This window comes from Ursus maritimus, unplaced genomic scaffold, assembly GCF_017311325.1.
Source record: "Ursus maritimus isolate PB19 unplaced genomic scaffold, ASM1731132v1 scaffold_26, whole genome shotgun sequence".
In the NCBI taxonomy this organism is placed as follows: domain Eukaryota; kingdom Metazoa; phylum Chordata; class Mammalia; order Carnivora; family Ursidae; genus Ursus; species Ursus maritimus.
In genome coordinates, this window is record NW_024425119.1 from 41410155 (window position 1) to 41434350 (window position 24196).

Here is a 24196-nt window from a genome sequence, read left to right on the forward strand (position 1 = left end):
TAAAGCACTCTGTGCCTTTGAATATAGCAAATCTACGTGGGAGGAAGAGCAGATGGGCAGGTTGATAGATAGGTAGATCCGAAAATAATGCAAAAAGGGTAATGTAAAACCACTCCCACTCGGCTTAGTTTGTGAACTGGTAGAGGAGGCGGTAAATGGAAGAACGAGCACAGAGATGGTGACATCCCATGTGGACCCTAGAACTGCATTTCCTTTAGAAGGCTCCATTGCAAATGAAAGGACTCAGGATGATAATGTATATATTCAGTTTTATTTGCTTTTCTGTATCTGGCTCGGTGGTCTCTCAGAATGGTTTTTCCTTGATGGCCTCAAGTCCTAGTGTGGACCTAAGCATCATCCTGGGCAGGCCATTGGACTCAAGGAAGATTTTCAGTTGGAGGCAATGACCTGGAGGAAAAGCCGATATGTCCACAGTCAGTAACTTCTGCCCACCTCCCTTCTGTTTTCTTCCGGGACTCCTGGTTGAGTGTGGCCCTGCACTGGGTTTCTGGGGGAGTTGGGGGGGGCAGGAAGTAGATCTCAGCTGTGTCAGGACAATTCGGTGTTATAGGCACATACCCAGCACTTAGTGGCAAGGACAGGCCTCGGAATGGTTGTGAAGCAAAGTTCATGCCACAAGACTCCCGAGTGTGTTTGAAGGCTGGAGGGCATAGGCGGGCTGATGGTGAAGCCATTAGGTCAGTGTGTAGGTAAAGTCTCACTAACCTTTGAGCATTGTCTAGGATAGTAAAACCGCTTGCCAAAGGGTAGAGCAGATCCTCATAATGCCCTTAGAAAGAGCTCATGAGAGAAAATGTTAGTGACTCTTCTGTTGCCTGGGAGCACGGGGGCCTTGCTGCAGCCGTTTTTCCCTTGGCTTTGACTTAGGACAGCACTGATGTGTGCCTGGTTGAGGTCTGCTGTTGTCACTGTCTTGCCCTAAGCAGTAAACACTTTGGTGAAGCCCGAGTGGGTATGCGGAGGGGAACCCAGGACTGCAGCATTATCGAGGGAAAGTGCCCCACGGAGGCAAGGGACAGGAATAAACAAATGAATGTGGTGAGGAAGATGACGGCTTCCCCTGGCCAGCTTCTGCTCTCCCACCCAGCCAGTGCATGGGTCTTCAGGTGACCCTGTTTCAACCTGTCATGTGCGAAGACTCACTCTGTTTATCCAGGAGATGTAGGCAGAGACCCGGGTGAAGACTGTGGGCTTCCTGGAGACATTACAGCCCAGGCTGGACACAAAGCTGGTCACTCCATGGACGGTGTACTTGCCACTCACCAAGCAATGGAGGGGGCCCCCAGAATCACCCTGCAGGGAGGAGAAGGAGGGGCCTAAAACTCCATTTTTAAATCTTTGAGCCTTTGCTTTTGCTTATACCCCCTCCCCATTTCTGCTTGTAAAATCCGGTGAGTTTTAAAGCTCCAATTGAAACCCCCACTTCCTTCATATCCCCACAATGCAGATGAAATCTCTTCTTCCTGTCCGAACAACCGCAGTACCTCTTCCTTTCTTTTGCTGCACTCATGTCGTGTTCTGCCTTGTATTTTGGTTTCATAATTTGTTTCTACCTGCCACGCCTATCTATGAGCTTCTTGAGACAGGAACTGTGTCTCACTGATATGTTTCCTCTCCTCAATGCTGGCATAGAACTTGGACCATCTTAAGCTCAATAGCTTTTATTGACTTACATCGCACCTGGGAATAGGGGGAGTAGAGTGTTCTAAGGAATTTTTCATCCCCAGCACACAGACCAATGGTTCTCATTAGACTTAGTGTTTAGACACAGGGTGGGTAGTCAACATGTTAAACTAAACTTGGGTAAGGAAAAAAATACTTGGGTAAAGAGGAGTGAAAGTGACATATTGGGTAGTGGTTACATGCTCAGGCTTAGAATCAGAGGAACCTGGGTGGATAGAATATGACCTTGACACTCTCCTCCTTATTCAGCTCCCAGGGTGCCAGTTCTGTAATTCCAGACAGAAAATGGAGATATTTCTCTGGAAAATCTGACCAGCATAAGAGGGAAGACCAGATGATACAGCCATTGGAGGTCCCCGGCTGCCGTGGCCTCACTAAATCACCCTAAAGACCAGCTTACTGTGGATGAATCCCACCGAAGGCTCAGAGGTACTGATCAGCTTTTTATTACCCTCACTCTGAAATAAGAGCAGATGGTGAAGGCGTACCAAACATCTGAAGAAAGCCCCTAATGTAACAATAAAGTTCAAAACAAGGAGACAAAGAAATAAAAAAATGAAGGCAACCAAGATTTGCAGGGAGAAGGAAACAAGCAATAGAAAACTATGATTAATATTGCATTCGTGATACAAGAACAGCATGTTATTAAACAGAACATTCAGAAAACAAAAAGAACCTTTGGAAATTATGACTATGATCATAGAAACGAAAGATCAGAAGGGTTGGAAGATAAAACAGAACAAACGAAATATAGAGAAACGAAGAAAATAAGAGGACTAAGGAGGTAAGTAGGTGAATAACAGAAATTCTAGAGAGAACAGGAAAATGGAGAGGAGGAAATCATCAACCAATAAACATTTTCAGAACCAAAGTTCTGGAGTTTCTAAAATGAGAAAACCCCCCCAAGTCTCTTTCACAATAAATGCAAATAGACCCATACCAAGACACAACACCCTGGGGTCAAGAGAGGATAAAGTAAGTCACTTACAAACCAGTGTGGGGCTGAATTAGTGATGAGAGGAATATACATTATTCAAATTAAAAAGACAGTTATTAACTCCAGGGAAAACAAAGTTCTGCAGGAAATGAAAGGTAATTTTAGAATATAATACAGACGAGAGGTCAGGCATGAAAAAAGCGGTAATCTTGCCAATTGCAAGGACATGGATGGACTTCGAGGGCAGTATGCTCAGTGAGACAAGTCAGACAAAGAAAGACAGGTCCATTATGATCTCTCTTCTATGTGAAATCTAAACACAAAACAAAACAAGCTCATAGATACAGAGGACAGACTGGTGGTTGCCAAAGTGGGGATGGTGGGGGTGGGGGAAGAAATGGAAAAAAAAACCCCAAACAACCTGCTTCCCTTTCTCATGAACTTACTGAAGGATTTGCAACATCAAATAGTGTTTAAGACAAGAAAGAGAAATAGAGGAACACATGACCAGGGACCCACAATAAAACATATACACGCTTGGGTGTGCCAAGCATGTCTCTGGAAGAACAGAGACAGACAAGAGCAGCTGTTGACTCCATGAAGATATATATAATTCACTTATAAGCTGCTTTTGATCACAAAGCACTCTTCCAAAATGTTCCAACTGTTAAAAAATGACAGCAGGCCCCAAATAAAGTCACTTATGCCAAACTCTACTGAGACTTAATACCTGCCTAATTGTACCTTCAGCTTCTCCCAGAAATGGGACCTTTAACCAGCCAACCTAGAATTTCCCAGTCAGCCTAGGAGGTAATCCGCTGATAGACCTCTTAGGAGGGCAGCCTTGCCTAAAACAAGGTATTCTTTGCTAATAATTTCCTTTTTCCATTCTCTCTTTGCCTTTAAAACCTTTTTCTTTTCCACAGTTTAATGAAGCTCTTTTCTATTTTCTAGATAGGATGCTATCTGATTCATGAATCAGTGAAGCCACTTGGATCTCTAAATTTATTCAGCTGAATTTTTGTTACTTAACAGATTTGGTGGCAGAGGCCAGACCAAAGGACACTTCTGACAGCTCTGGGGACACCAAGAAATAGGCATGGGTGACATTTTGCGAACACTGAGTTTACGGTCTTTCTCGCCATTTCCAAGGGCCACAGGTAAGTCCCTTTGTCAGTTCCATTATAATGAACTCTCATCAGATCTTTTTTTTTTTTTTTTTTTTTTTTTGTTTTGTTTTGTTTTGTTTTGTTTTGTTTTGGAAAGCGACTTTGGAAGATAGCCTTGCTTTTTATTTTATTTTATTTTTTTATTTTTTTTTATTTTTTTAAGATTTTGGTTTTTTATTTTTTTTTTATTTATTTATTTTTTTTAATTAATAATGATTTTTTATTATATTATGTTAGTCACCATACAGTACATCCCCGGTTTTCGATGTAAGGCTCGATGATTCATTAGTTGTGTATAACACCCAGTGCACCATGCAATATGTGCCCTCCTTACTACCCATCACCGGTCTATCCCATTCCCCCACCCCCCTCCCCTCTGTAGCCCTCAGTTTGTTTCTCATAGTCCATAGTCTTTCATGTTTCATTCCCCCTTCTGATTACCCCCCCTTCCTTTATCCCTTTCTTCCCCTACTGATCATTCTAGTTCTTATGTTCCATAGATGAGAGAAATCATATGATAGTTGTCTTTCTCTGCTTCATCAGATCTTTAAAAATGGGCATTTTGAAGTCTTTTATCATTTACAGAGTTACTGTTTTACTCAGATGATTTTACAAAAGCTTCCTGCAGATGTGTTTTATCTTCAGAGAAATTCATGGAAAAGAATCTGACAGTACTCTAGAATGTAGGTTTCTGGTACTTTCAGATCAAGCAACTGAACTGGTTGAAAATTTCCAGAACTAATGGGGAAAAAAATGGATTCAAATAGGACGAATGTTAATTTCATGGGCCCTCATGAATTGGGGAGGATGATTATAATTTGTATGACTTCTCGTTTAAAACATTGCTGGTTCTCTAATGTTTTGCTTTTCCAGATTTTAGGAAACCTTTTTTCTTTTCTTTGCTTTTCAGCTATCAACAATTTGGTGAGATATATCTTTGTGACCAAAGATGAAACATTTCCTTTTTCTCCCTACCTGATCTCTCCAGAATTCAAAAATTCTCGAGTATTCTTTTCTTGATAATATATAGTTGACCCTTGAACGACATGGGGGTTAGGGACACCGACCGTCCCTCCCTGCATAGTCAAAAATGCCCGTATAACTTTTTACTCCTCAAAACTGTAACTACAGGACTCCTGGGTGGCTCAGTTGGTTAGGCGTCTGCCTTCAGCTTAGGTCATGATCCCAGGGTCCTAGGATTGAGTCCCGCATGGGGCTCCTTGCTTAGCGGGGAGCCTGTTTCTCTCTCTGCCTGCTGCTCCCCCTGCTTGTGCTCTTGTGCTCTCTCTCTCTCTGACAAATAAATAAATAAAATCTTAAAAAAAAAAAAAAAGAAAAGGTAACTACTAGTAGCCTACTACTGACCAGAAGCCTTACTGGTTAATATAAACAGTCGATTAACACATATTTTTTGTTATATGTGTTCTATACTGTATTCTTACAGTAAAATAACCCAGATAAAAGAAAATGTTATTTAAAAATCATAAGGAAGAGAAATACACTTATTGTTCTATATTTTTTGAAAAAGTCCACATGTAAGTGGACCCACACAGTTCAAACCCATGTTGTTCCAGGGAAACTGTTGTTATTTATATAGGTTCAATGAGAATCTGATCTCCTTGTAAAACAAGACACAATTGGAAACATTGGTTATATTACCAAAGCTCTGATTAGAATATCATATTTGAGAAAGTTGTGCATAGACTTAGATATGACCAGACAGTTTTAAGGAACTAAGGTTGACCTTACAGAGTCAATAAAGTCTCAGGGAAAAATTGAGCTGGTACTTTGCTTACAAGGTTCCAGCAAAGCAGTCTTAAAAAGAGCTTATGTTGAAACTAATAATACATTCTATGTTAATTAATTGGATTTAAATGAAGTTAAACATTTTTTTAAAAAGAACTTACGTGGTAATCACTATTCTTGCTTCACTTATGTAAATAATCAGGCAAAGTTTAATGCAAACAAATTAGTTTTACTATAAAAATGAAGGTAATTGTGAGAGAAGAAATTATGTTTACACTTTCCTGTGGATTAGAGTCTAATCCTGTTAATTGTCTTAGAGGTTCTAATTATATACCTGTCAATTGGACTGGATCCTGAATTCTTCTAGTTTCCTGAAAAATCTGGCTATGACTCTTCAAACTAACACTTCCAATTTTCTCTCACCCTTCTGATTTGGAATCACTAAGAACAAAGACTGCCCTTGAATCTCCTTCGAAGGGAGGACACCAGGTCCTCCTCACCACCCAGAAGGCAGCCAGTCTCCAGGGACTTAAACCTTGGATATGCATCTCACAGCTGGAGAAGGCCCCACCTGACATCTGGTGCCACACAAGTGTTAGAGACCTCCCAGTCAAAGTGACTAGGGAGAGAAGTAGTTGACGTCGAGGTAGACTGCTTCCTCCCAAGACGCCAGATCAAGACTTCATACTTTAACTGAATTTGAAGTCCTTTCCTCTTCCCTTTCCTTTACTCTGGTGCTGGCCTGGAAAGATAACACCATCCTCCACATCGTCCTGGGCCACGGCTAAGGAGGGGGTAACCTCTGGAACTTAGAACAACTTTTTATTTCAGGCTAAGAGAAGACCTAACTGACCCCTGGCTCGAATGGGCAAACGCAACAATCCCCGAGAATGAATCCACCTAACAGTGCCACCTGATCGAGAAGCGGTTTGTGCCCCGAGAGGGTTTGTCTTTGTCCCTGGTGGTTAGCACTCTCCTTGGGCCTCCAAAGGACTAGATAGCTGGCACACAGCCAGGAAGTGCCTTTTAGGTCATCCAAGTGTGTCCCCAGCTTGCCATCTATGAACTAAGACCCCTCCTTGTACGACTCCCCTGGATTTACATCATCGAGTTAGAGGAAGAATTGAGTTAGAAAGGAATCATTGATTATTCATGACTCGGGATTCACTTCCTTTGGTAGAGCCACACTTCCCTGGTTAGGAGTAGAGGAAATGTACATCAGAATATGATCAGAAACCTCTTTAACTCTTGAAGATATGGTAAAGTCTGTTGCCAAGACAAAGATAAGAGCTGCCCATCAAAGACCCTTAGATTCTCTGGCCACAGCCGCTCTTGCTGATAGCATAGTCCTTAATTATCTTTAGCTGAGCAAGGGGATGTCCCCGCTGTGGCCAACACCACCTGTTGCACCTGGATGAACACTTCTGGAGGAGTTGAAACTCACATAAGATCACTGAGCAAGCCAACTTGACTGAAAAGGGTAACCCCACAATGGGACCTCCCTTTGACTTCTTTGATTTTGATTGGTTTGGGCGTTGGGGACCATGGCTCCAAAGTGCATTCCCAAACACCAGGAATTAATCATCATAGTCTCCTTGGCCCACTGTTATCCTCTCAACAGCTTCAAATGCATGTTCACAGGCACTGACCACCAAGCAAATGATCTCCCCAAAACAGAAACACCAAGAAAGGAATGAAGAGAATGAGCAACTTATAGATTGTGAACCTGATGTCGCTTGGCCTGTAGAATATCACAGGTTAAGCCAAAAACCACAGTGACCTGTGAATACCACACAAAGGATCAACAGAATTTCACAAAAAGCCGTGAGAACTTCAGAGCAGGAGCAGAGAGCGGCCCTAATGCCTTCCATTTTGATCGTACCGCTCAGTTAAGCTGAGACGCTGATCAAAAGTGGGAGATTTTTTTTTTTAAAGATTTACTTATTTCAGAGAGAGAGAGAGCTCGAGTGGCAGAGGGAGAGAGAGAATTGCAAGCAGACTCAGATGGGGCTCAATCCGGTGACCTCGAGATCACAACCACGAGATCACGATCTGAGCCTAAACCAAGAGCTGGTCGCCCAAGTGACTGCACCACCCAGGCGCCCCTCTTCCCCCCAAATTCTAGTAGGGGTTTGAGAATATTTCAGGACTAGAGGAATGGAAGGTAATTAAGTTATATATAATTCTATTGTCCTATGCTAATTGAACTAAAAAGAAACAGGCTCTGGAGAGATGGAAGGTGTGGCTGAGGAGTTGAGGGTAGAAGGAAGAGCCGGAAAAGAGCTCAGTGGGAATGAGTGGATCGAGGCGAGAGGGGCTCAGCGAATCCAGTCTGAGGGAAAGGGTTGGGGCCCAGCAGTCTGAAAACCCAGAAGACATAGTCTTGGTAAACTGCAGTGGGAAAAGCCATGGAGACACAACTGCCTCAGAGAATTGTCAATTTGGAGCCAACTGCCAGAAGAAAAGCACTCTACTTTTTCAGAGTTCGAGACTCTGAGAGAGCAGAGGGAAAGTGAATTAATTCAGAAAGGTTAAACCTTAAGGTAAAAGGGGAAGCTAGCGGGTGACGACCTGGCAGAGACTGCCTCGTGTATCAGGCCCTACTTGCATGTGGGGCTCCCAGGATACAGGACACTGGGCAAACTGGGAGGCGTTGGCCCGCCTTACTTCCGTGGTTCTAAGTGCTCACCAGAAGTCTTTGATCATTCGATTCTATTTCAGTCAGCCTCCCAGCCTGCTGCTGGCTTCTGTTTCACCTGTCGCAGACCTTGCCGTCGGTCTGCACTCTTGTCCTTTTGCTCCAGTTCAGGCAGGAAAACCCAGCCCTGGATTAACCCATTCCCTGCAACTGGGTCTCCAGTTAAACGGAATGAATCATATACTCAGTCATTGCGTGGTCTCCAGCCTCTCAGGAACATCCTGGAGGCCGATCATTGTCCCACTCACTTGCATTAATCCAGACCCGTACAACCCTTGCTCCTTCATGTTCAGTGTTCAAACTGGCTGCTAGTTTACAAGTTAATTGAAAAAATAATGCAGAACCCCTGTCGTCCCCCAGCGGCCCAGCCCTCACACTCTTTCAGATCCGTGCACATTTTGGTCTCTTGCTGTCTCCCTTCCTGTTCCAGCTCCACCTGTGCCCTTGGCTCCTCCTCTCCTCCTCTGGGATCTTGTGCCATTATTCACTCCTTCCTCTCTCTGACTCTACAAGATCCCTTCTTCTCTGCCTATTAACACACTCAGTGGTACCATACTATACTCACCCCTCCGTGACCTGCCATCCTCCTGAAGGCTACCCGACTAGTCCCTTTCTTTCATCCAAGATTCTTGGAAGAGGATTCTCCATTCCTTACTATGTTTCTCATTGCCTCTTCATTTCTTACCTTCCATAAAGCTTCTCCCCTCTGCCCTCTCCTGACACTGTTCTTGCCTCAGTTACCAGTGACCCACCAACTGCCCAAGTAGGCGCTTCTGGTTATCTCCTGTGGCTCCCGGATGCACTGGATACTGTGTGTGACACATCAGTATTTCCTGACATTCTGGAAAACCCTTATGATCTCTAATCCCTTTCTAGTTTTACGGGTTCTCTGTCTTCCACCTATCCAGAAGTGCTCAAGTATTCATGTTATCACAGTTCTTTCCTCAACTCACTGTTCTTTTCTCATTCTACAACTTCTCCCCGGTGGGATGGCGGTGGGTGGGGGTTGGGGGGTGGATCTCACTTGCTGTATCTCTAGTCTGGCTCTCCCCACAAGTTCTACTTCCTTATATCTAATTACTTACTGGTTAACTATACCTGAGGGTCCCACTGGGATTTCAGACTCAACTTGTTCAGAACCAAATTCATCACCTTCTCTCCCAAGTCCTATAAACCTTCTCTGATTGGATGCAACAAACCCCTCCCCAGATCGCTTAAAGCAGACGCCTGAAAGTCATTCCAGATCCTCCTTCTTTCTCCCTCCTCTCTGCTGCCCTAGTTCAAGCCCTCAAATCTATTGCCCAGATAATTACAGTAGTCTCCTAACCTGTCTTGGCCAACCTTACCCTCTTCAAAGACATGCTTACCTTGTCATCAGACAATGCTTCTAAAAGGCAAATCTGATCATGCTATTCTCCTGTTCATAACTCTTCAATGGTTTCCCAGGCCTAGGAGATGAAGTTCATGTCCCTAAGCATATGGTGGAGGTTCATGGCTGGCTGCTGCCCCCACATATGCCACTTCGGGTTATTGATTATTCTGAATTGAAGTTACTTAAGAACAGACAGTGTAAGGACATTCTAACCCTACTTTGTTCCTCTGCAAGCAGAAAATAACCTCCCATGTGAAAGGCACTCTTCCTGTACCAGGAGGTATCTCTTTATCACTAGAGAGAGGGAATTGAGGGCTATATGACAAACCTTGTTAACTTCACCCTGTTGCTTCTTCACTCATTTACCCCAAGACCAAACTTCTTTGCCCTCTCAATTCTTCACAAATTCACTATTTCTTTATCTAAAAGGCCTTTGTCTTTGAGTCTCATATTTTTATGAGCTTCTGCACATATGAAATTCAATCTGTTTTTCTCCTGTTAATCTGTCTTATGCCAATTTAATTATTAGATGAGCCAAAGAACCTAGAAGGGAGGAAGGGAAAAATTTTCTTCCCCTACACATGGCACTTGAAGCACTAAGTCAAGAGACTCCTACTTGCCTCTAGCGTCATTTCCTGACATTCCCTGGTATGGGGATAGTTTATGTTCTAGCCCAGGGGTCAGCACACTTTTTCTATAAAAGGCCAAATAGAAAATATTTTAGATTCTGCAGGCTATAGAGTCTTTGTCATAACTATTCAACTCTATGGAAGTAGCCATAAACAATATGCAAGTAAACAAGTAAACAAATATGGCTATATTTATTCCAATTAAATGCTTTTTTATAAACATTGGAATTTTATATTTTTCATGTGTCATGACATTATTCTTTTTAAAATTTATTCTCCACCATTTAAAAATGTAAAAACTGGGGCGCCTGGGTGCTGGTCAGTTAAGCAGCCAGCTCTTGGTTTGGGCTCAGGTCGTGATCTCAGGGTGGGGAGATCAAGCTCCACGTCAGCCTCCCCACTGAGCAGAGTCAGCTTGAGATTCTGTCTCCTTCTCCTTCTGTCCCTCCTGCTTGTGCTCTCTCTCTCAAAATAAATAAACAAACCTTAAAAAAAACTTTAAAAAAATGTAAAAACCATTCTTAGCTCATAGACTATAGAGAAACGGGCAGCAGGCAGGATTTGGAAGTTTGTGGGCTCTGACCTCTGCTCTAGCTGTAGGGCACGCCCTGTAATTCTCAAGTGTTCTAGATGGTTTCTTGGCCCATGCCCTCATTCATGTTGTTCTCTCTGAATAGCTTTTCCCCTTTTGCCTGGCTTTCTCCTGTGTAAGCATCAGGACTCACCTACAGACTCTGCTTTCTTGGGGAAGGCAAGTCTTTTTCGACTCCAACAGGTACAGGTTAGTGCCTATCTTTTAGGCTCCTATATTGCTCTTTGCATATTTTTATTATAACACTTACTCACATTGTATTACAATGTTCCATCACGTGTCTGCTCCTGTCCTTCCTCCACTGACCATTCAGTTTGAGTCATCTTTGTATTCCTAACACTTAGCACAGTGCCTGGCATTTCACAGGTAATCAAGAACATTTGTTGACCTGCATTAAGAAATCTGTAAGATGGTATACTGCTGATTGATCTTGTCTAAATAGAAGAAGATTCTATTTATTATACATAAATATATATATATATATGATTATAACACTATTTTGTGCACTTTCTCCTGCCATATTCACCTGTCTATCCTCCTGGAGATACTACTGAGGTAAAGGGCTGGTGGAGGAGGAACTCAAGAAAAGCTGGGGTTGATGGGAAGACAGCTTCCTCGTGCACAATTGCAACCACCACTCTGGGCTGTAAAAAGTCTAGGTGGCTAACAGCTTCTAAGGACCACACGCATACACCAACACACAAATGTTGGGCCACATACCAGCTTTTGAGGTCAGGGCATTGGGCACGATGAATTTTAGGGGTCGTTTCAACTTTGAGATTCTGTGAGTCTAGAGTTCCGGGCACAGACTCACTCTCACTCGGACGCCAGAGTAGCAAGTCAGGTCTGTACGTGGGGGTGGGAGTAGGTATGGAAAAGGGAGTGAGGAGAAGGTAGGGGGTGGGAGGCAGAGAGGGGAGGGACCTAGTGTGGGACTTCTGACACTCCCTGCACGTGTTCACCTGGCATCCAGAGCGAGCCCCGTCTCCTCCAGCGCACACCATGGTGTTCTTCACGGTGGAGCCCCAGTAGGAGGAGCTGGAGCAGGTGGCGTAGTCCACGGTGGGCAGGTAAGCCTGCTGCAGGGTCTGGGCCAGCTGCCTGTTGGCTGAACAGGACACAGAGCTGGAGGTCAACCCCAGATGCTCTCCAGGGGGAAAGCCTTCCACATCCCGCCTAGCCTTCCCAAGCTCTGCTGAAAGCTGAACTCAGGGCAAGCACCTTCTCTCTGCACCTTGCATTCCATAGAACCCCACCCCCTTCTGTGGAAGCTACAGGCCCCTTCCTTCAGGGGTCATCCTCCATCACTGTTCCCAAGCTCCAAACCACCAACCTCCAATCTCTACTCCTGCTTAAAAAAAGAAAAAAAAAAAAAAAAGAAAGTGAACAAAATGGTCTTCTTTGCTGATGACTCTCCTGCTTTTACCTTACACTGCAAACCGTAGGAAGCAGAACTGGGACCGTACACCCTTATTTTCATTCCGTAAGAGCTTGGTGCGGTTTTCCTTTATCTGGCTCTTTGGACTTTCCAAAGCCTTGGCACATGAATTACTTCTTTGTATCCTTACAACAACCCCTTCAAGTTATAGATCAGGAGATAGAACCACTATGACTTTAAGTCAACTGAGAGCAGCTGCATTAGAAGCGTGTCTCTCTCTCTCTCTCTCTCAGCTCCTGGTTCTACCAGTAGACTGGCCGCCTAGAGCGAGGCCTTGCCTCTCCTCTCCTCCAGAGCTCAAATACTGCCTCCTGGCTGACAGACTTCTGTCAGGCCCACTGTCTCTGCCCTTCTTAACTGTCTCTGCTCAAAGCCCTCCTGCCTTTCCATGTCGTCTGGAGGGCAGTCCCCACCAGAAGTCTTCCCAAGATGGTCAGGGGAGAGCTGAGGCCTCTTCTGCCTTCACGTCTCTGGACCTACAGCTCCTTCTGGTTTATTCTCTCCAACCCACAGCCCGGTGACTATCTACGGACGTAGCATGATGGTGTAATGACCACCAAAGTGGGAGCCAAGATACCTGGGTCCCGGCCCCAGCTAACTAGTTACTAACTAGTCACATGATCTTACACAAGGTCTTTACTTTTGTTGGGCCTTAGTTTCCTCACGTATAAAATGAGAGGCAGGGGCGCCTGGGTGGCTCAGTCGGTGAAGCGTCCGACTCTTGATTTCCACTCAGGTTGTGATCTCAGGACCCTGAGATCGGGCCCCATGGGGGGCTCTGGGCTCAGCAGGGAGTCTGCTAGAGACTCCCTCTCCCTCTGCTCCTCCCCACCACGCTCACTTGCGCACTCTCTCTCAAATAAATAAATAAATCTTTTAAAATTAAATTAAATGAGAGGCGGGTACAAAATATTCTCTGCAGTAGGGTTTTTTGTTTTTGTTTTGTTGTTGTGTTTTAGTTATGACGCGGGTGAGTGACTTGACTATTGCGTGGCCCGTTCTTAGCTTGATTTCATGCCCCAGTTATCTTATCTCTGGTTCCTTGATTCTGGCTCTGAACAACTAGGACCACAGGAAAATGTGCCCCAGAAACCCTGCTGCCTTCTCAAGATCCACGTGGTGGGTGGTGCCCATGCAGGTGACTTACTCTTGGTCCTGCCCCAGCCTGTGATGTAGCAGGGGCTGTTGTTGGCCAGGATGCTTCCCTCCGGGGGCAGAACACCCAGCTGGACATAGCTGTTGAGGGTAACTGTCTGGGCCAGGCGCAGCAGGGCAATGTCGTAGCTGTGGGAGGAAAGGAGCCAGCTCAGGCCTTCCTTCAGGTCAGCGTAGGGGCCGGCCCTCACTAAGTCTTGGTGTCCCCAGAGAATCAGAAACTAACAGCTTTAGTTAGTTAGTTTAGCTGGATGGCTCAGTTGGTTAAGCGTCTGCCTTCGGCTCAGGTCATGATCTCGGGGTCCTGGGATCAAGTTCCACATTGGGCTCCCTGCTCAGCGGGGAGTCTACTTCTTCCTCTCCCTCTGCCCCCATTTGTGCTTGCTCTCTCTCTAGTGCACTCTCTCTCAAATAAATAAATAAATAAATAAAATCTTAAAAAAACCCCAAAACTATCAACTTTAGGGGTCCCTGGGTGGCTCAGTTGGCTAGGCGTCCGACTCTTGATTTTGGCTCAGGTCATGATCTCAGGGTTGTGGAATCGAGCCCCACATGGGGTTCTGCGCTCAGCGGGGAGTCTGCTTGAGATTTTCTCTCCCTCCCCCTCCCCCATGCATGCACTGTCTCTCTCTCTCTCTCTCTCTCTCTAGAATAAACAAGTCAATCTTTAAAGGAAAAAAAAAAGAAAAGAAGAAAAAGTTATTAGAAAAAAAAGAAACTAATGACTTTGAAGGAGGAGGGGACTGATTCCCTGGGGCTCACAGGCGACATAGCCGGGTGGTAGGCTATTCCTTGTCTAACAGCAGCACCTGCTGGCGAGCTGTTGTTGGTGTGGTCTAGCTGCGACCTCTGCAACCCAGGGGAGTGGAGCCTGCAGCTTTCACTTATGAAGGGGGAATCAGAAAGGAGCCAAGTGGTATGATCTTGGTAGCAGAGAAAAATTCTCAAAGAAGAAAGATGAAAAGCACTGCGTGGTTCTGAAAGCTCTGCAGAAATATCCCAGTTACCCGAATCCCCCCCCCCACCAATGCCCCCACTCCAGAAAACCCACCACCATTTTAACCACTTCCTCTCCAAAAGTTCACAGCTCAGTATTGCAGGAGTTTTTTCATATAAGATTCATTTTAAGAAATGTACTTTTGCTGATGGAGTCTCTTCCAGAAAATGAATAATAACAACACAAATGGAGCCCTTAAACTCTGCAGGGAAGTTTAAGGGGATCCAGTCATGCAGACCAGCTTAGATCCAAGAAATCCCAAAGACCTTCAAAAATTCCGAAGCCTTCCAAAATCCCAATCGTCAGAGTCCTTCTGGATGAACGTGAGGGACGCCAAGACACTGTTGCTGGCCAGCCAGCCCTCCACCTCCCAGCCCAAGGCCAGCCCAGCCTCGCCCCTACCCAGCAGCCACGTTATTGCTGTTCCAGGATGGGTGGACCACGATCTTCTGCACACTCACAGACTGCTCCGTGCCGTCGTTCTGGTTCAGGTTGTGTTCTCCAGCCACCACACGGAAGGTCATTTGACTGCAGTGACAGAAGAGAAGACCCTGAGGGATCCAGGGGGCTCTTTCCCCTCAGAGAAAAGCTGGGAAACCATCTCACGTCCTGTCTTTAAGACAGGAAGCCATTTTTCAAGCCCAGACAGAGGGCGGACGAAAGACCCTGGAAGGCGAGCAAGTACCAAGCTCTCTCCTCCTCTAATTTACTGACTTGGTGGAGGGACAAAAACTACCATCAACTTCATTGCCCAGTTCATGAAGCTAACCCTCATGGACTGAATATCTCATAACCTGGGCGAGGCGTGGTGAGCATGAATGATGTAATGGCTCATGGCCACAGAGGGATCTGAGGGAGATTATAAACCAACAGTTCTTAAAGCATGATCCCCTGGACCAGCAGCATCAGCATAACCTGGAAACTTGTTAGAAATGCAGATTATCAGGTTCAGCCTGAACCTACCAAGTCAGAAGCGCTGCCGGGCCAGACCCAGCAATCCATGCCTTCCAGGTGACTCTGACTCATGCTCAGATTTGAGAACAATGGCTCAAGGCAAATATGAAAAAAATGGTTACCAGCCAGGCGTTGACCAGGCACGGAGATGTTCATCTACTTAATCCTCCTAGTAACTCTACGAAGTGGGTATTGCGACCCCATGTTAGAAATAAGAGAATGAGAGCTTAGAGAAGCCAAGTAAGTCAGCCAAGGTCACAAAGGTAGAAGAAGGTCGGATGGGATTTGACCTAAGCTTGCCTGGTGCCAAAATCTGTACTTTTCATTATATCCTACTACCTCCCTGCCGGCCCCCCAACACTCCCTTAAAGTCTTGCCCCGAATGCTCAAAGACACATATTCCTGCAGAAAGGCCAGACTCCTCCCCTTCTAGGGGCTCAGCAAGGCTGGTTTTTGTTTTTCTCACCTGTCCACGCAGTGAGCAGCTGTCATCACCCAGTTCTGTTTGATGAGAGTCCCTCCACAGGTATGATACCATTTGCCCCCAGACAGGTACTGGAGGGAAATCTAGAAGGGGAGGGGAGAAAAGAAGGAGAGGTTGGGGTTTCTTAAAAGATTTTGCTCCAAACTACCTGTTACACTTCCTTCAATTCCTGCCATCCTTCAGAACTTTCTCCAACTTTGTGGGCCAGAGATGGCCAATGCGTTTCGTTGGACCTGCCGATTGCTACTGATCGGTTGCTGGTGGCTTCCTGGAGTGGTGGCGAGAGGGGGTGTGCAGATGGCCCTGGGATCAGCAGCAGAGTGCTCCGTTGTTGGGTGATGTTTGCTGTGTCCATGGGTGAGGGAGGAAAGGCACACAACAGTGTATTTGACATCCCTACTCTGGCTTGTTGCAAAGGGCCAAGAACCCAGGTCCTGTTACCTCCATTCCCTCTTGGTAGGAAATGTGGCCATGGAATTTCGCCATCACCTGAGCCCACAGGCTCAGGTCTCCAGAGCTCCGCCTCCAAGGTCAAGACATACCCTGTCCCCCTCCTTCAGGGAATACTCAGAATGGCCCCTGAAATACTCATTTTTATCAGCTCAGGTCGTCTTCAGCACCTGCTATTCCACAACAGCTCTACTTCTGAAAATTGCGCCGCAGACTTTTGTGAACTGAGTTTCATTCTAACTGTCGTGATGCTTCTGAAAATGTGGCCATTCGCCAGTTCATTTGCCAGTTTTACACATTTAGAACTGCTTGAATCAAAGCCTGGCTGGCCTGTTACAAAGGTAGAAACTCTAAATAGCCAAATAAGCAACAAGCTCTCCTCGGGGTGGGGGTGTGCCCGGATGCAGAGACACGCGGTGCGCAGTGGGGGGGGTGTGTGTGAGGAGTCGGAGGTGTGGGTCTGGCACAGTCTTGCTAGTGCGGCACAGTGGTGTCTCTGGGGACGTAAATGTGGTTTGTGCTTGGGTGTGTCCTGGGACAGTGAGTGGGGTTGGGGTTCAAATCCCCTCCTCCAAAACCTTCGCGTGCCTTCTCCACCTAAGCCTGGTCCCATTCATCTTCTAAATCTAGACTCCAGACAGTCGGAGAGCTTCTTCTGGATACGGGCGTACACAAACACACATAATCTCGTCCACCAGCTACAGGCAACGCTTGTTTTGCTAGAAGTCCGGGGCTGTGAAGGAACACCCACCTGAGAGGGCCAGGAATTCTTCCTGGCCTCAGTCCCTCCAACTACCCGGGCATTGGTTTCTGGAAAGTCCTCGGTGCTGTGTCCTTTGTGGGGCAGAAGAAAAGTGAGTGATGACTAAGCATGGGGTCAGCTCAGGGTGGGGGGCAGGGCGGCAGTTTGCTTTGTCTGCGAATTCGCAGTTCCTCCCTAGCAAATGAGGGGCCCCGCTGAGAGTTAGGAGAGCCCCTTTTGACAATGGGGGAGTCTGAACAACTTCTGCCTCCCCCAGGCGTCCTCAGAACTGTCGCATGCTGTGAAGGAGGCATCTCACGTCACTAGGCTAGGGTTTCTAGAGGCTCCCTGTGCCTCAGCCTTGCTCGGGGCATCTCATGGCCTGAGGTGATCCCCCATCTCTACCCACACATACAGTCTTTGGCACGGTTCTCCAGGGGGCAAGGAAGGCAGTGCTCATCCCAGTCAGCACCTGCTGAGGATGTCTTCCTTTTCAGTGGGGGTGGTGAGAAAGCCCAGGCCCCCGAAAGGGGCTTCTCTGCTTCGTGGTTCAAGGTCCTGCCAACCAGAGGGTTCTGCACGGAGAGTGCCCTGACTGTTCCTGTCCTGGGCTCCAGGAGGGTAAAGTTTTTGCTAGACTCACAGAATGCTCCATCCCGCTCTGGGATAGAGAACAGGCCTGGATTAAGGATCGCTTTTAACCTTCCTGTTCAAATCCTCCCCCTTCTAGAGCTCAGGCCGAACGACCCACTTACCATAAAGGACCAGGGTGGCGAACACCAGGAAACGTAGCATGTTGCCAGCTGAGTAGACCACTGCCCCCTTGCCATGGACCAAGCCTTCTTTATAGTCCTCTCATCAGCAGCTTTGCTGACCTTCTTGCTGCCAGCTGGCAGGGCTGCGGGTGGAAGGCGGGAAAATCCCAGGTGACATGGAAATACAAACGAAAAGATCGATTTTCAAGTAAACTAATTTGTCTGTTGTTCAAAGACAGAACAAGGTCCGGTTAGGGCTGAATTAATCATCTGCCTTCAGGCGAAAAGCATCCAATAAACTCCTTCTCAGAAATGAGAAGCGGGGGCCAGGACCGGCCTTGTCCTCACAGTGCCCCCCTCATGGGCTGTCACTGCCTTCCTGTCCTCACGGCGCTGCAGGTGCACACATCCATTCCGCGCACGGGGAGCTGGAGGCAAGGGGTAGGTGTGGAGGAGGGAAGGGTGCTCAGCGAAAAGAAGAGACAGCAATGGCCCCCTGCCCAAGCAGGGAGGTGGGACATGCTCGCAGGACGCAGACAGAGGTGTAAACGCAGGGAGATAAAGCAGAGTAGATAACAGTGGAGAGAATTCCGGTGCAGGAAGGTACTAAGAAACAGGTCTGGGGAGACTCAGACGGAGAGCCACAAAGAGAGCTGCTCCCAGGGAAGGAGAACGTGAGGCAGGTTAGAAGGGGGGGCTCCCGGGCTAGGGAGAGAGTCTGAGGGCTGTGAGCATGGAGGGCAGAGAGCAGGTGGGGAACAGGCACGTGCTGCAGAAGAGGCAAGGCTCGGCCCATCAAAGTCGGGAGGGAGGACGGAAGGAGCAGGTGCTCTGGGTGGGAAAGGACTTCGGGTTGGGAGGCCCCAGAGGGAGGACCATGAGTGGAGCTGTGATTTAGGCAAAGAGGAGCCAGGAAGCCTGTAGCGAGGCAGCAAAGTCACCTGGTTCAGCTGGGGGTTTGTGACCTAGATGCTTTCAAGAATTCTAGTCCTTCTCTTCCTTCCTTTCTTTCTTTTTCTTTCTCTTTCTTTCTTTCTTTTTCTTTCTTTCTCTTTCCTCTCTCTTTCTTGTCCTTCCTTCCTTCGTTCCTTTCTTTTTTACAATTTTATTTATTTATTTTAAAGAGAGAGAGAGAACATGGGCAGGGGGAGGGGCAGAGGAAGAGAGAGAGAGAGAGAATCGCAAGCAGACTCTGCACTGAGCTCAGAGCCCGACATGGGGCTCAATCTTACGACCCCGAGATCATGCCCTGAGCCAAAACCAGGAGTCAGACGCCCTAGAATTCTAGGCGCCCCTAGAATTCAAGTTTTGAGCCTGCAGGTGCAGGAGAGGCCCGGAAAAGGCTGTTGGAAGGAGTTCTGTACTCTTCGTCCCTGAGGTGTTCAGGGCAATCACATATGGCTCTCTGGTCACCCCGAGGGCCCCCTTTGCAGCCCCATCCCCAGTATTCTAACAGAAGTAGATGGGGAAGAGGGCTGAGCTTAGCTGGGAAACTAGGGCCTTTTTTGTCATCCTCCCCCCACCTTCCTGCCTGCTCTGGAGCTAAGGACACAGCTCTAGCCCTGGGACAAGGAGCCAGGAGGAGGCTTTAGCGCCACCTAAAGGTCACTCCTCCACATCACATACTCCAAAGCGAGCCTCTAAGGGCAGGGCCAAGGTCCCATCCACCTCTGCATGCTTGGCCTAGCTCAGAGCAGCCCCATCTGTATTTGCATAAAACCCCAACTCTTTAGGTCGGCGCTTGAGGCCCTCACAGCCCGCCTCACCTGCACCTGCAGCCTCACCTCTCCTGCTGGGCTGACTCTTCTAGTCTCACTCCTAGGGTTAGGCGTAGACAGTGGTCTGGGTTTCAATTTCAAGGCACTGCGTTTCTTCTAAGCAATTCTAATTCTAGGAATGCATCCTTTTGAAATAAACACATGCACACAAATAAATGTACGAGGCTGTGGGTTATGTCGTTTGTCACCAAGTTGTCGCAAAATTTGGGAAAAACCCAAGTATTCATCAGCAGGGAAAGGTTAAAGAAATTGGGTTTAACCATATTATGGAATACTCTCCAGCTTCTAAAGAATGAGTTAGACTTAAATGGACATGAAAAGATGTCCTCGAGATAGTGAATGAAGGCATCCCATTGCACATGATATGGTCCTGGGTGTGTGTCTATTCGTATACGCATAGGAAGAGGGGACGGAAGGGTCTATACACAGAAGTTATTACGTCCAGAGAATGAATCGATAGGTCTGGGGACATTGTGAGGATCGATTTCACTTCTTAAATTCATATTGTTCTGTATTATTTGGCTTCTCTACAGCATTACTTTTGTAATTAAAAATAAGAATACCTTCTGAGGTATTAGCTGTTTTTGGCAATGGCACCAATACTCTTCAGGTGGGAAACAGGTCCCTAGGAGGGACCAGCCATTCAGTGCCAAGGCGAGAGGCTTCTGGAGCCGGGAGATAGTGGCACAGGGGTAGCGTCGAGGTTTTAAGCGAGATGTAAGCAAGGTTTTAAGCTTTTAGGTTAACTCTGAGAATGGTCAGAGGGATGAATTTAAGCAATTGTGTAGATACTGGGTTACGGTGAGCCCAGCCTCAGCGAAGGGGAGGCCATGAAGCCTTATACCACCCCATTAGTGCCCTCTCCCTCTTCTGGACCACGTACCTTCCCTAGTCCTCCCCTCGCCCCCAAATCTGGGCCTACTCTCTAGGTGTGGTGTGTGGTTTTTTTCCCTCTTCTGCTGCACCTCTCACTCCCTGTGAGTCACTCTTAGCTGCCTGCCCCCAGGAGAGGTTATGCTTGGCACAACGGGGCACCTCGGTTGGGCACATAGCATAAGATTGGGCTGGAGGGCTGTTGAGTGATGCCAGAGAGTAGGAGGGGAAGTGGGATAATTGGCAAGTAATCAACACCTGACAAACATCCGGATGTTTAGTGGAACCAAGAGTAGCGTTAGGACTAGAATTAGGAACTATGGCTCCCTATGGTTTACCCTCATGAGCATGACCTTCAAAGCCTGTAGAACAGGGTTGACTTACCGAGTAGGCACAGCAGGCAGAGCGCCGAGGGCCCACAGTTTTAGTTTCTTTAAAAATCAGAAGAAATAAAAGGAATACCATCAGCCTGGATTATATTCATCTTTGTACCAATGCAGTTGTAAAACATAATTTAAGAATTTTGTGAAGACAAAAGGACTTAGGTCCCGTGAGTCATGTGGCCCAACCCTCCGCTTCTGCATCCACTCTTCCTTTGCCCTGATGTCGCCTTGCTTTCTCAGAGCCACTGCAGCCTCGTCTCTCTGTGACTTTTCTCATCCCAGATCCCACCTGCTTGCGTGAGATCCCAGCTAAGAACTCATCCCTGAGGCCGAAGGTCAAATGTCACCGTCTTTGTGAGGCCTTCCCCGATTCCCCTAGATGGCAGGAATTGCTCTTTCCATGTCACCTAGCACAGCTCTGAACACCTCCAGGCTCGTCCTGACTGGCTTCCATCTGCTTCCCCAGTGAGAGTGTGGGTTCCACGGGGGAAGAGTCTCATCTTAACATCACCTCATGTCTACGTGGGCTTGACACACAGTATGTAGGCAAGATCGGGGGCCAGAGGATGTCTGGGGACAAGAGACAGTGACATGACAGGACTTTTCAGACGTGTGTGGCTCTCCACAGCCTGAATCAATGGATTCTCCAATGGACCAGCTAAGGGGCAACGTGGGGGAGGGGGAACAAAAGGCAAGTTTGCTTCCCCAGCGCCATAAGACCTTTATTTTCATTGGGATCTCAGGTCCAATTCTCTTTCCAGCAAAGAATTTTCCCTTTCCCCAATGCTGGCTGTATCCTGGCCACTCTCTCCTCTCCCACTAGCTGGGCTAGCCCAGAATGTTTCCCCTACAGGGTCACGAAGGCTCTCAGAATTGAGGAGACCCCCTGCAGTGGGGGCTGTGCCGGGAGAGGCGGCTGTGGTCCCATGGCACCCTCATGTGGGGATGCCCGAGATGACAGTCTGCTACCGAAAGTCTGAAGCCCTTCTGGGCAGCTGGGCTCTCTCGTTCAGGCCAAGTGGCCAGGCATGGTGGGGTCCAACTTGCTTGGAGAAGAGATGACACGCGTGTGGGTCTGCCCCACGCGGGGACTCCGTGCGGGTACAGCAGACGAGGCCAGTGCTGTGGTCATGCTCAATTCTCCACACTGTCCCCGCTTCCTCAGACTGCCCAGGGCTCTTGCTGGACTCATCGGGGGTCTGGTCTCAGGTTGCCGATACCTTGCCGTGTGGTGTTAGACAAATTACTCATCTGGCCTCAGGTTCACAATAGGAAAACGGTAGGGTTAGACTAAAACAACAGTTTCGAATGGTGCTCACAGACCTTTAGAAGTTCAGGGGCTGTCGGGATTATCCTCACCTACCCTCAACCTCGCCCCTGCCACTCGGCTTGTCATCTACGTTATATACGGGGCATTGAAAAAAGGCTTCTGGGACTGAGAGCTGAGACTCACTGGCTGCACGAGCTTGCTCTCGGCACTAACATCCCAGGACGCCCAACGGTGGTCTCCCTCGTGGCTGCCTGGAGCCGCCGTTCTAGGCTGTACGGAAGCAGGCCAGCCGGAAGTGGTCAGCACGGAGGGAAGAGAGACCGGGAAGGTTGATGGCTCGGGGTCTAGTGTTCTTGTGGTGTGGCGGAAGGAGCTCCGGCCCAGCATTCGAAATCAAGTCTCAGTCTTGGCTCCCACCATCCACTAGCTGTGGGACTACAGACAAGCCTCTTTCTCTCTCTCTGCCTCTGCTTTCTTATCTGTAAAATGGGCCTGGTGGTTCCCGGCCTGTCTTCCTCACAGGGTTACTGTGCAGACGAAAGAAGATGAAGGATTTCTATCAGAGTGCTTTCTAGAAACTAATTGGCTCTAGGACCTTCGGGCAATATGAGCAGGGAGACTCTTGTAGACCCCTCGTCTCTGTTCGAAGGTGCTACCTCACTAGTCTGTGGGTGCCCCGCATGACCAGGGACTTTTCTCGAATTCAGTATTGCTGCCTCGCGCCCTCCCTAGGCTGCCTTCTCCGCCTGGAAGTCTGTTTCAAGGACAGGAGGCAAGCCCTAGATCAAGTGTCATGTGTTCCAACGGCCTCTTTTGTCAACGTGGAGGAAGGAAAATGGGCCCTGTGTTGTTGCAAGCAGTAGGAAGATCCTGCCCTGACAGCCACTGGGTTTAGAAATCCATCTTTAAGGCCATAGAGAAGCTGATAATCAGGTTCTCAAATATCAGATTCTCTAAAATCCTATTTCCTGAGAGGCTTGCTTCCCCATGGGAAATCCCACGGGGGTGACCGAGGGCTTAGTTGAAGATCCAGTGCTGGTGGGGGTCACTGGGGTTGCAGGAGGCCATGGCTGGCTTTTTGTCCTCAGACGTCAGGCAGGTACCAGATCCTGAGTTCCTGATTAGCTGGTCCTAAAAGATGACACAGTAAAAGGTCAACCTGGGCTTCAGATCTCTAACGGTGCTACTAGGGGCAATGAGATGGGGAACAATAAGTAAAAAGCAAAGGAAATACAACAAGGCACAAAGAAGACACTTCCAAATTTCTTTCTTTGCATGCCAGATACCCTGACAGGGTGCATTCCTGAGTTTGCCCCTGTGTCCAGTGTCAGTTTCCCACTTCCGGCTTTAGCCTGAGCAGCTGGAATAGAGGAAGGCCGGGCACGGGGCTAACGCTTTCAGGGACCCCTCCTCTGGATGCCCAGGCTCAAAGGCCTGAGCCCCCGCTGCACACTTTCACTTTCTGCCTTCGATCTTATTTATACTCTTCCCTTCCCTAGAGTCCCGATCTTCCTTGAAGACTGGGGGAGGCTGGGGTGTGGAGGCTCATGGGTCGTGCTAGTTTGGGTCCAGTATTATAGAAGTTACATTCTACACCCTGGGGCAGTGTGGTGTACTAGAAAGAACCCAGGCTTTTAAGTCAGAATGATCTAGGTCTGAATCCCAGGTCTGCCACTTACTACGATGGGGCTTGGGCCAGTCACAGACTGGCGGAGGCTTCAGCTGGCTCATCGCCACACGTGGGGGCACTCCCTCCCTGGGAAGAGCCTCTGAGAGAGGAGCCGCACTCACGCTGTGTGGGTACATAGCTTTGTACCTGGCACACACAGGGCAGGCAGGAGCCACGGGTGAATCTTCACCTTCATCGACTTGGGTTCAGCCTCAAAAATACCTGAGCCATGACAGCGACGGCCACGGACCATAACTCCCAACCTCAACTTTGTATCAGCCAGAGCCAGACCTCACCAGACATCACTGACGCCCCGAGAACCCTGCCCGTGACCAAGCCCACTCTCTCCAGACGTTCTCCATTGCTCTGATCCGCTACATGGCTGAAGATGCAGAAAAGAA

At 47.8% G+C, this 24196-nt stretch overlaps 2 protein-coding genes and 1 long non-coding RNA gene across 8 annotated transcripts in view; 1 reads left to right on the forward strand and 2 right to left on the reverse strand.

Moving 5' to 3' along the window:
• The window catches only part of LOC121105425, a 38392-nt gene that overhangs the window by 2228 nt on the left and 11968 nt on the right, over positions 1-24196 (forward strand). For 3 of the 4 annotated variants that reach the window (XR_005837935.1, XR_005837936.1, XR_005837934.1), the window contains exons 2-3: positions 1954-2133; positions 3677-3801. This is a non-coding gene — a long non-coding RNA (uncharacterized LOC121105425). Of the gene's footprint in view, positions 1-1953; positions 2134-3676; positions 3802-4720; positions 5042-24196 lie in introns of those variants that run through there. The other variant, XR_005837937.1, reaches the window with a different exon arrangement.
• CELA1 (chymotrypsin like elastase 1) lies at positions 250-21430 on the reverse strand. The gene is made up of 10 exons (XM_008704592.2): positions 20858-21430; positions 19607-19725; positions 17823-17965; positions 17077-17159; positions 15858-15958; positions 14840-14965; positions 13433-13569; positions 11810-11955; positions 1165-1314; positions 250-408 (listed from the first exon to the last, which is right to left on the reverse strand). The coding sequence occupies exons 3-10, from the start codon at positions 17860-17862 to the stop codon at positions 391-393; spliced, it is 801 nt and encodes a 266-aa protein (XP_008702814.2). The 5' UTR covers positions 17863-17965; positions 19607-19725; positions 20858-21430; the 3' UTR covers positions 250-390.
• Positions 21558-24196, reverse strand: part of GALNT6 (polypeptide N-acetylgalactosaminyltransferase 6) — a 34265-nt gene continuing 31626 nt past the window's right edge. For all 3 annotated transcript variants that reach the window (XM_040642462.1, XM_040642463.1, XM_040642464.1), the window contains exon 12: positions 21558-23257. In XM_040642462.1, the coding sequence (XP_040498396.1) occupies positions 23144-23257 (114 nt within the window). In that variant the 3' untranslated portion in view covers positions 21558-23143. The remainder of the gene's footprint in view (positions 23258-24196) is intronic.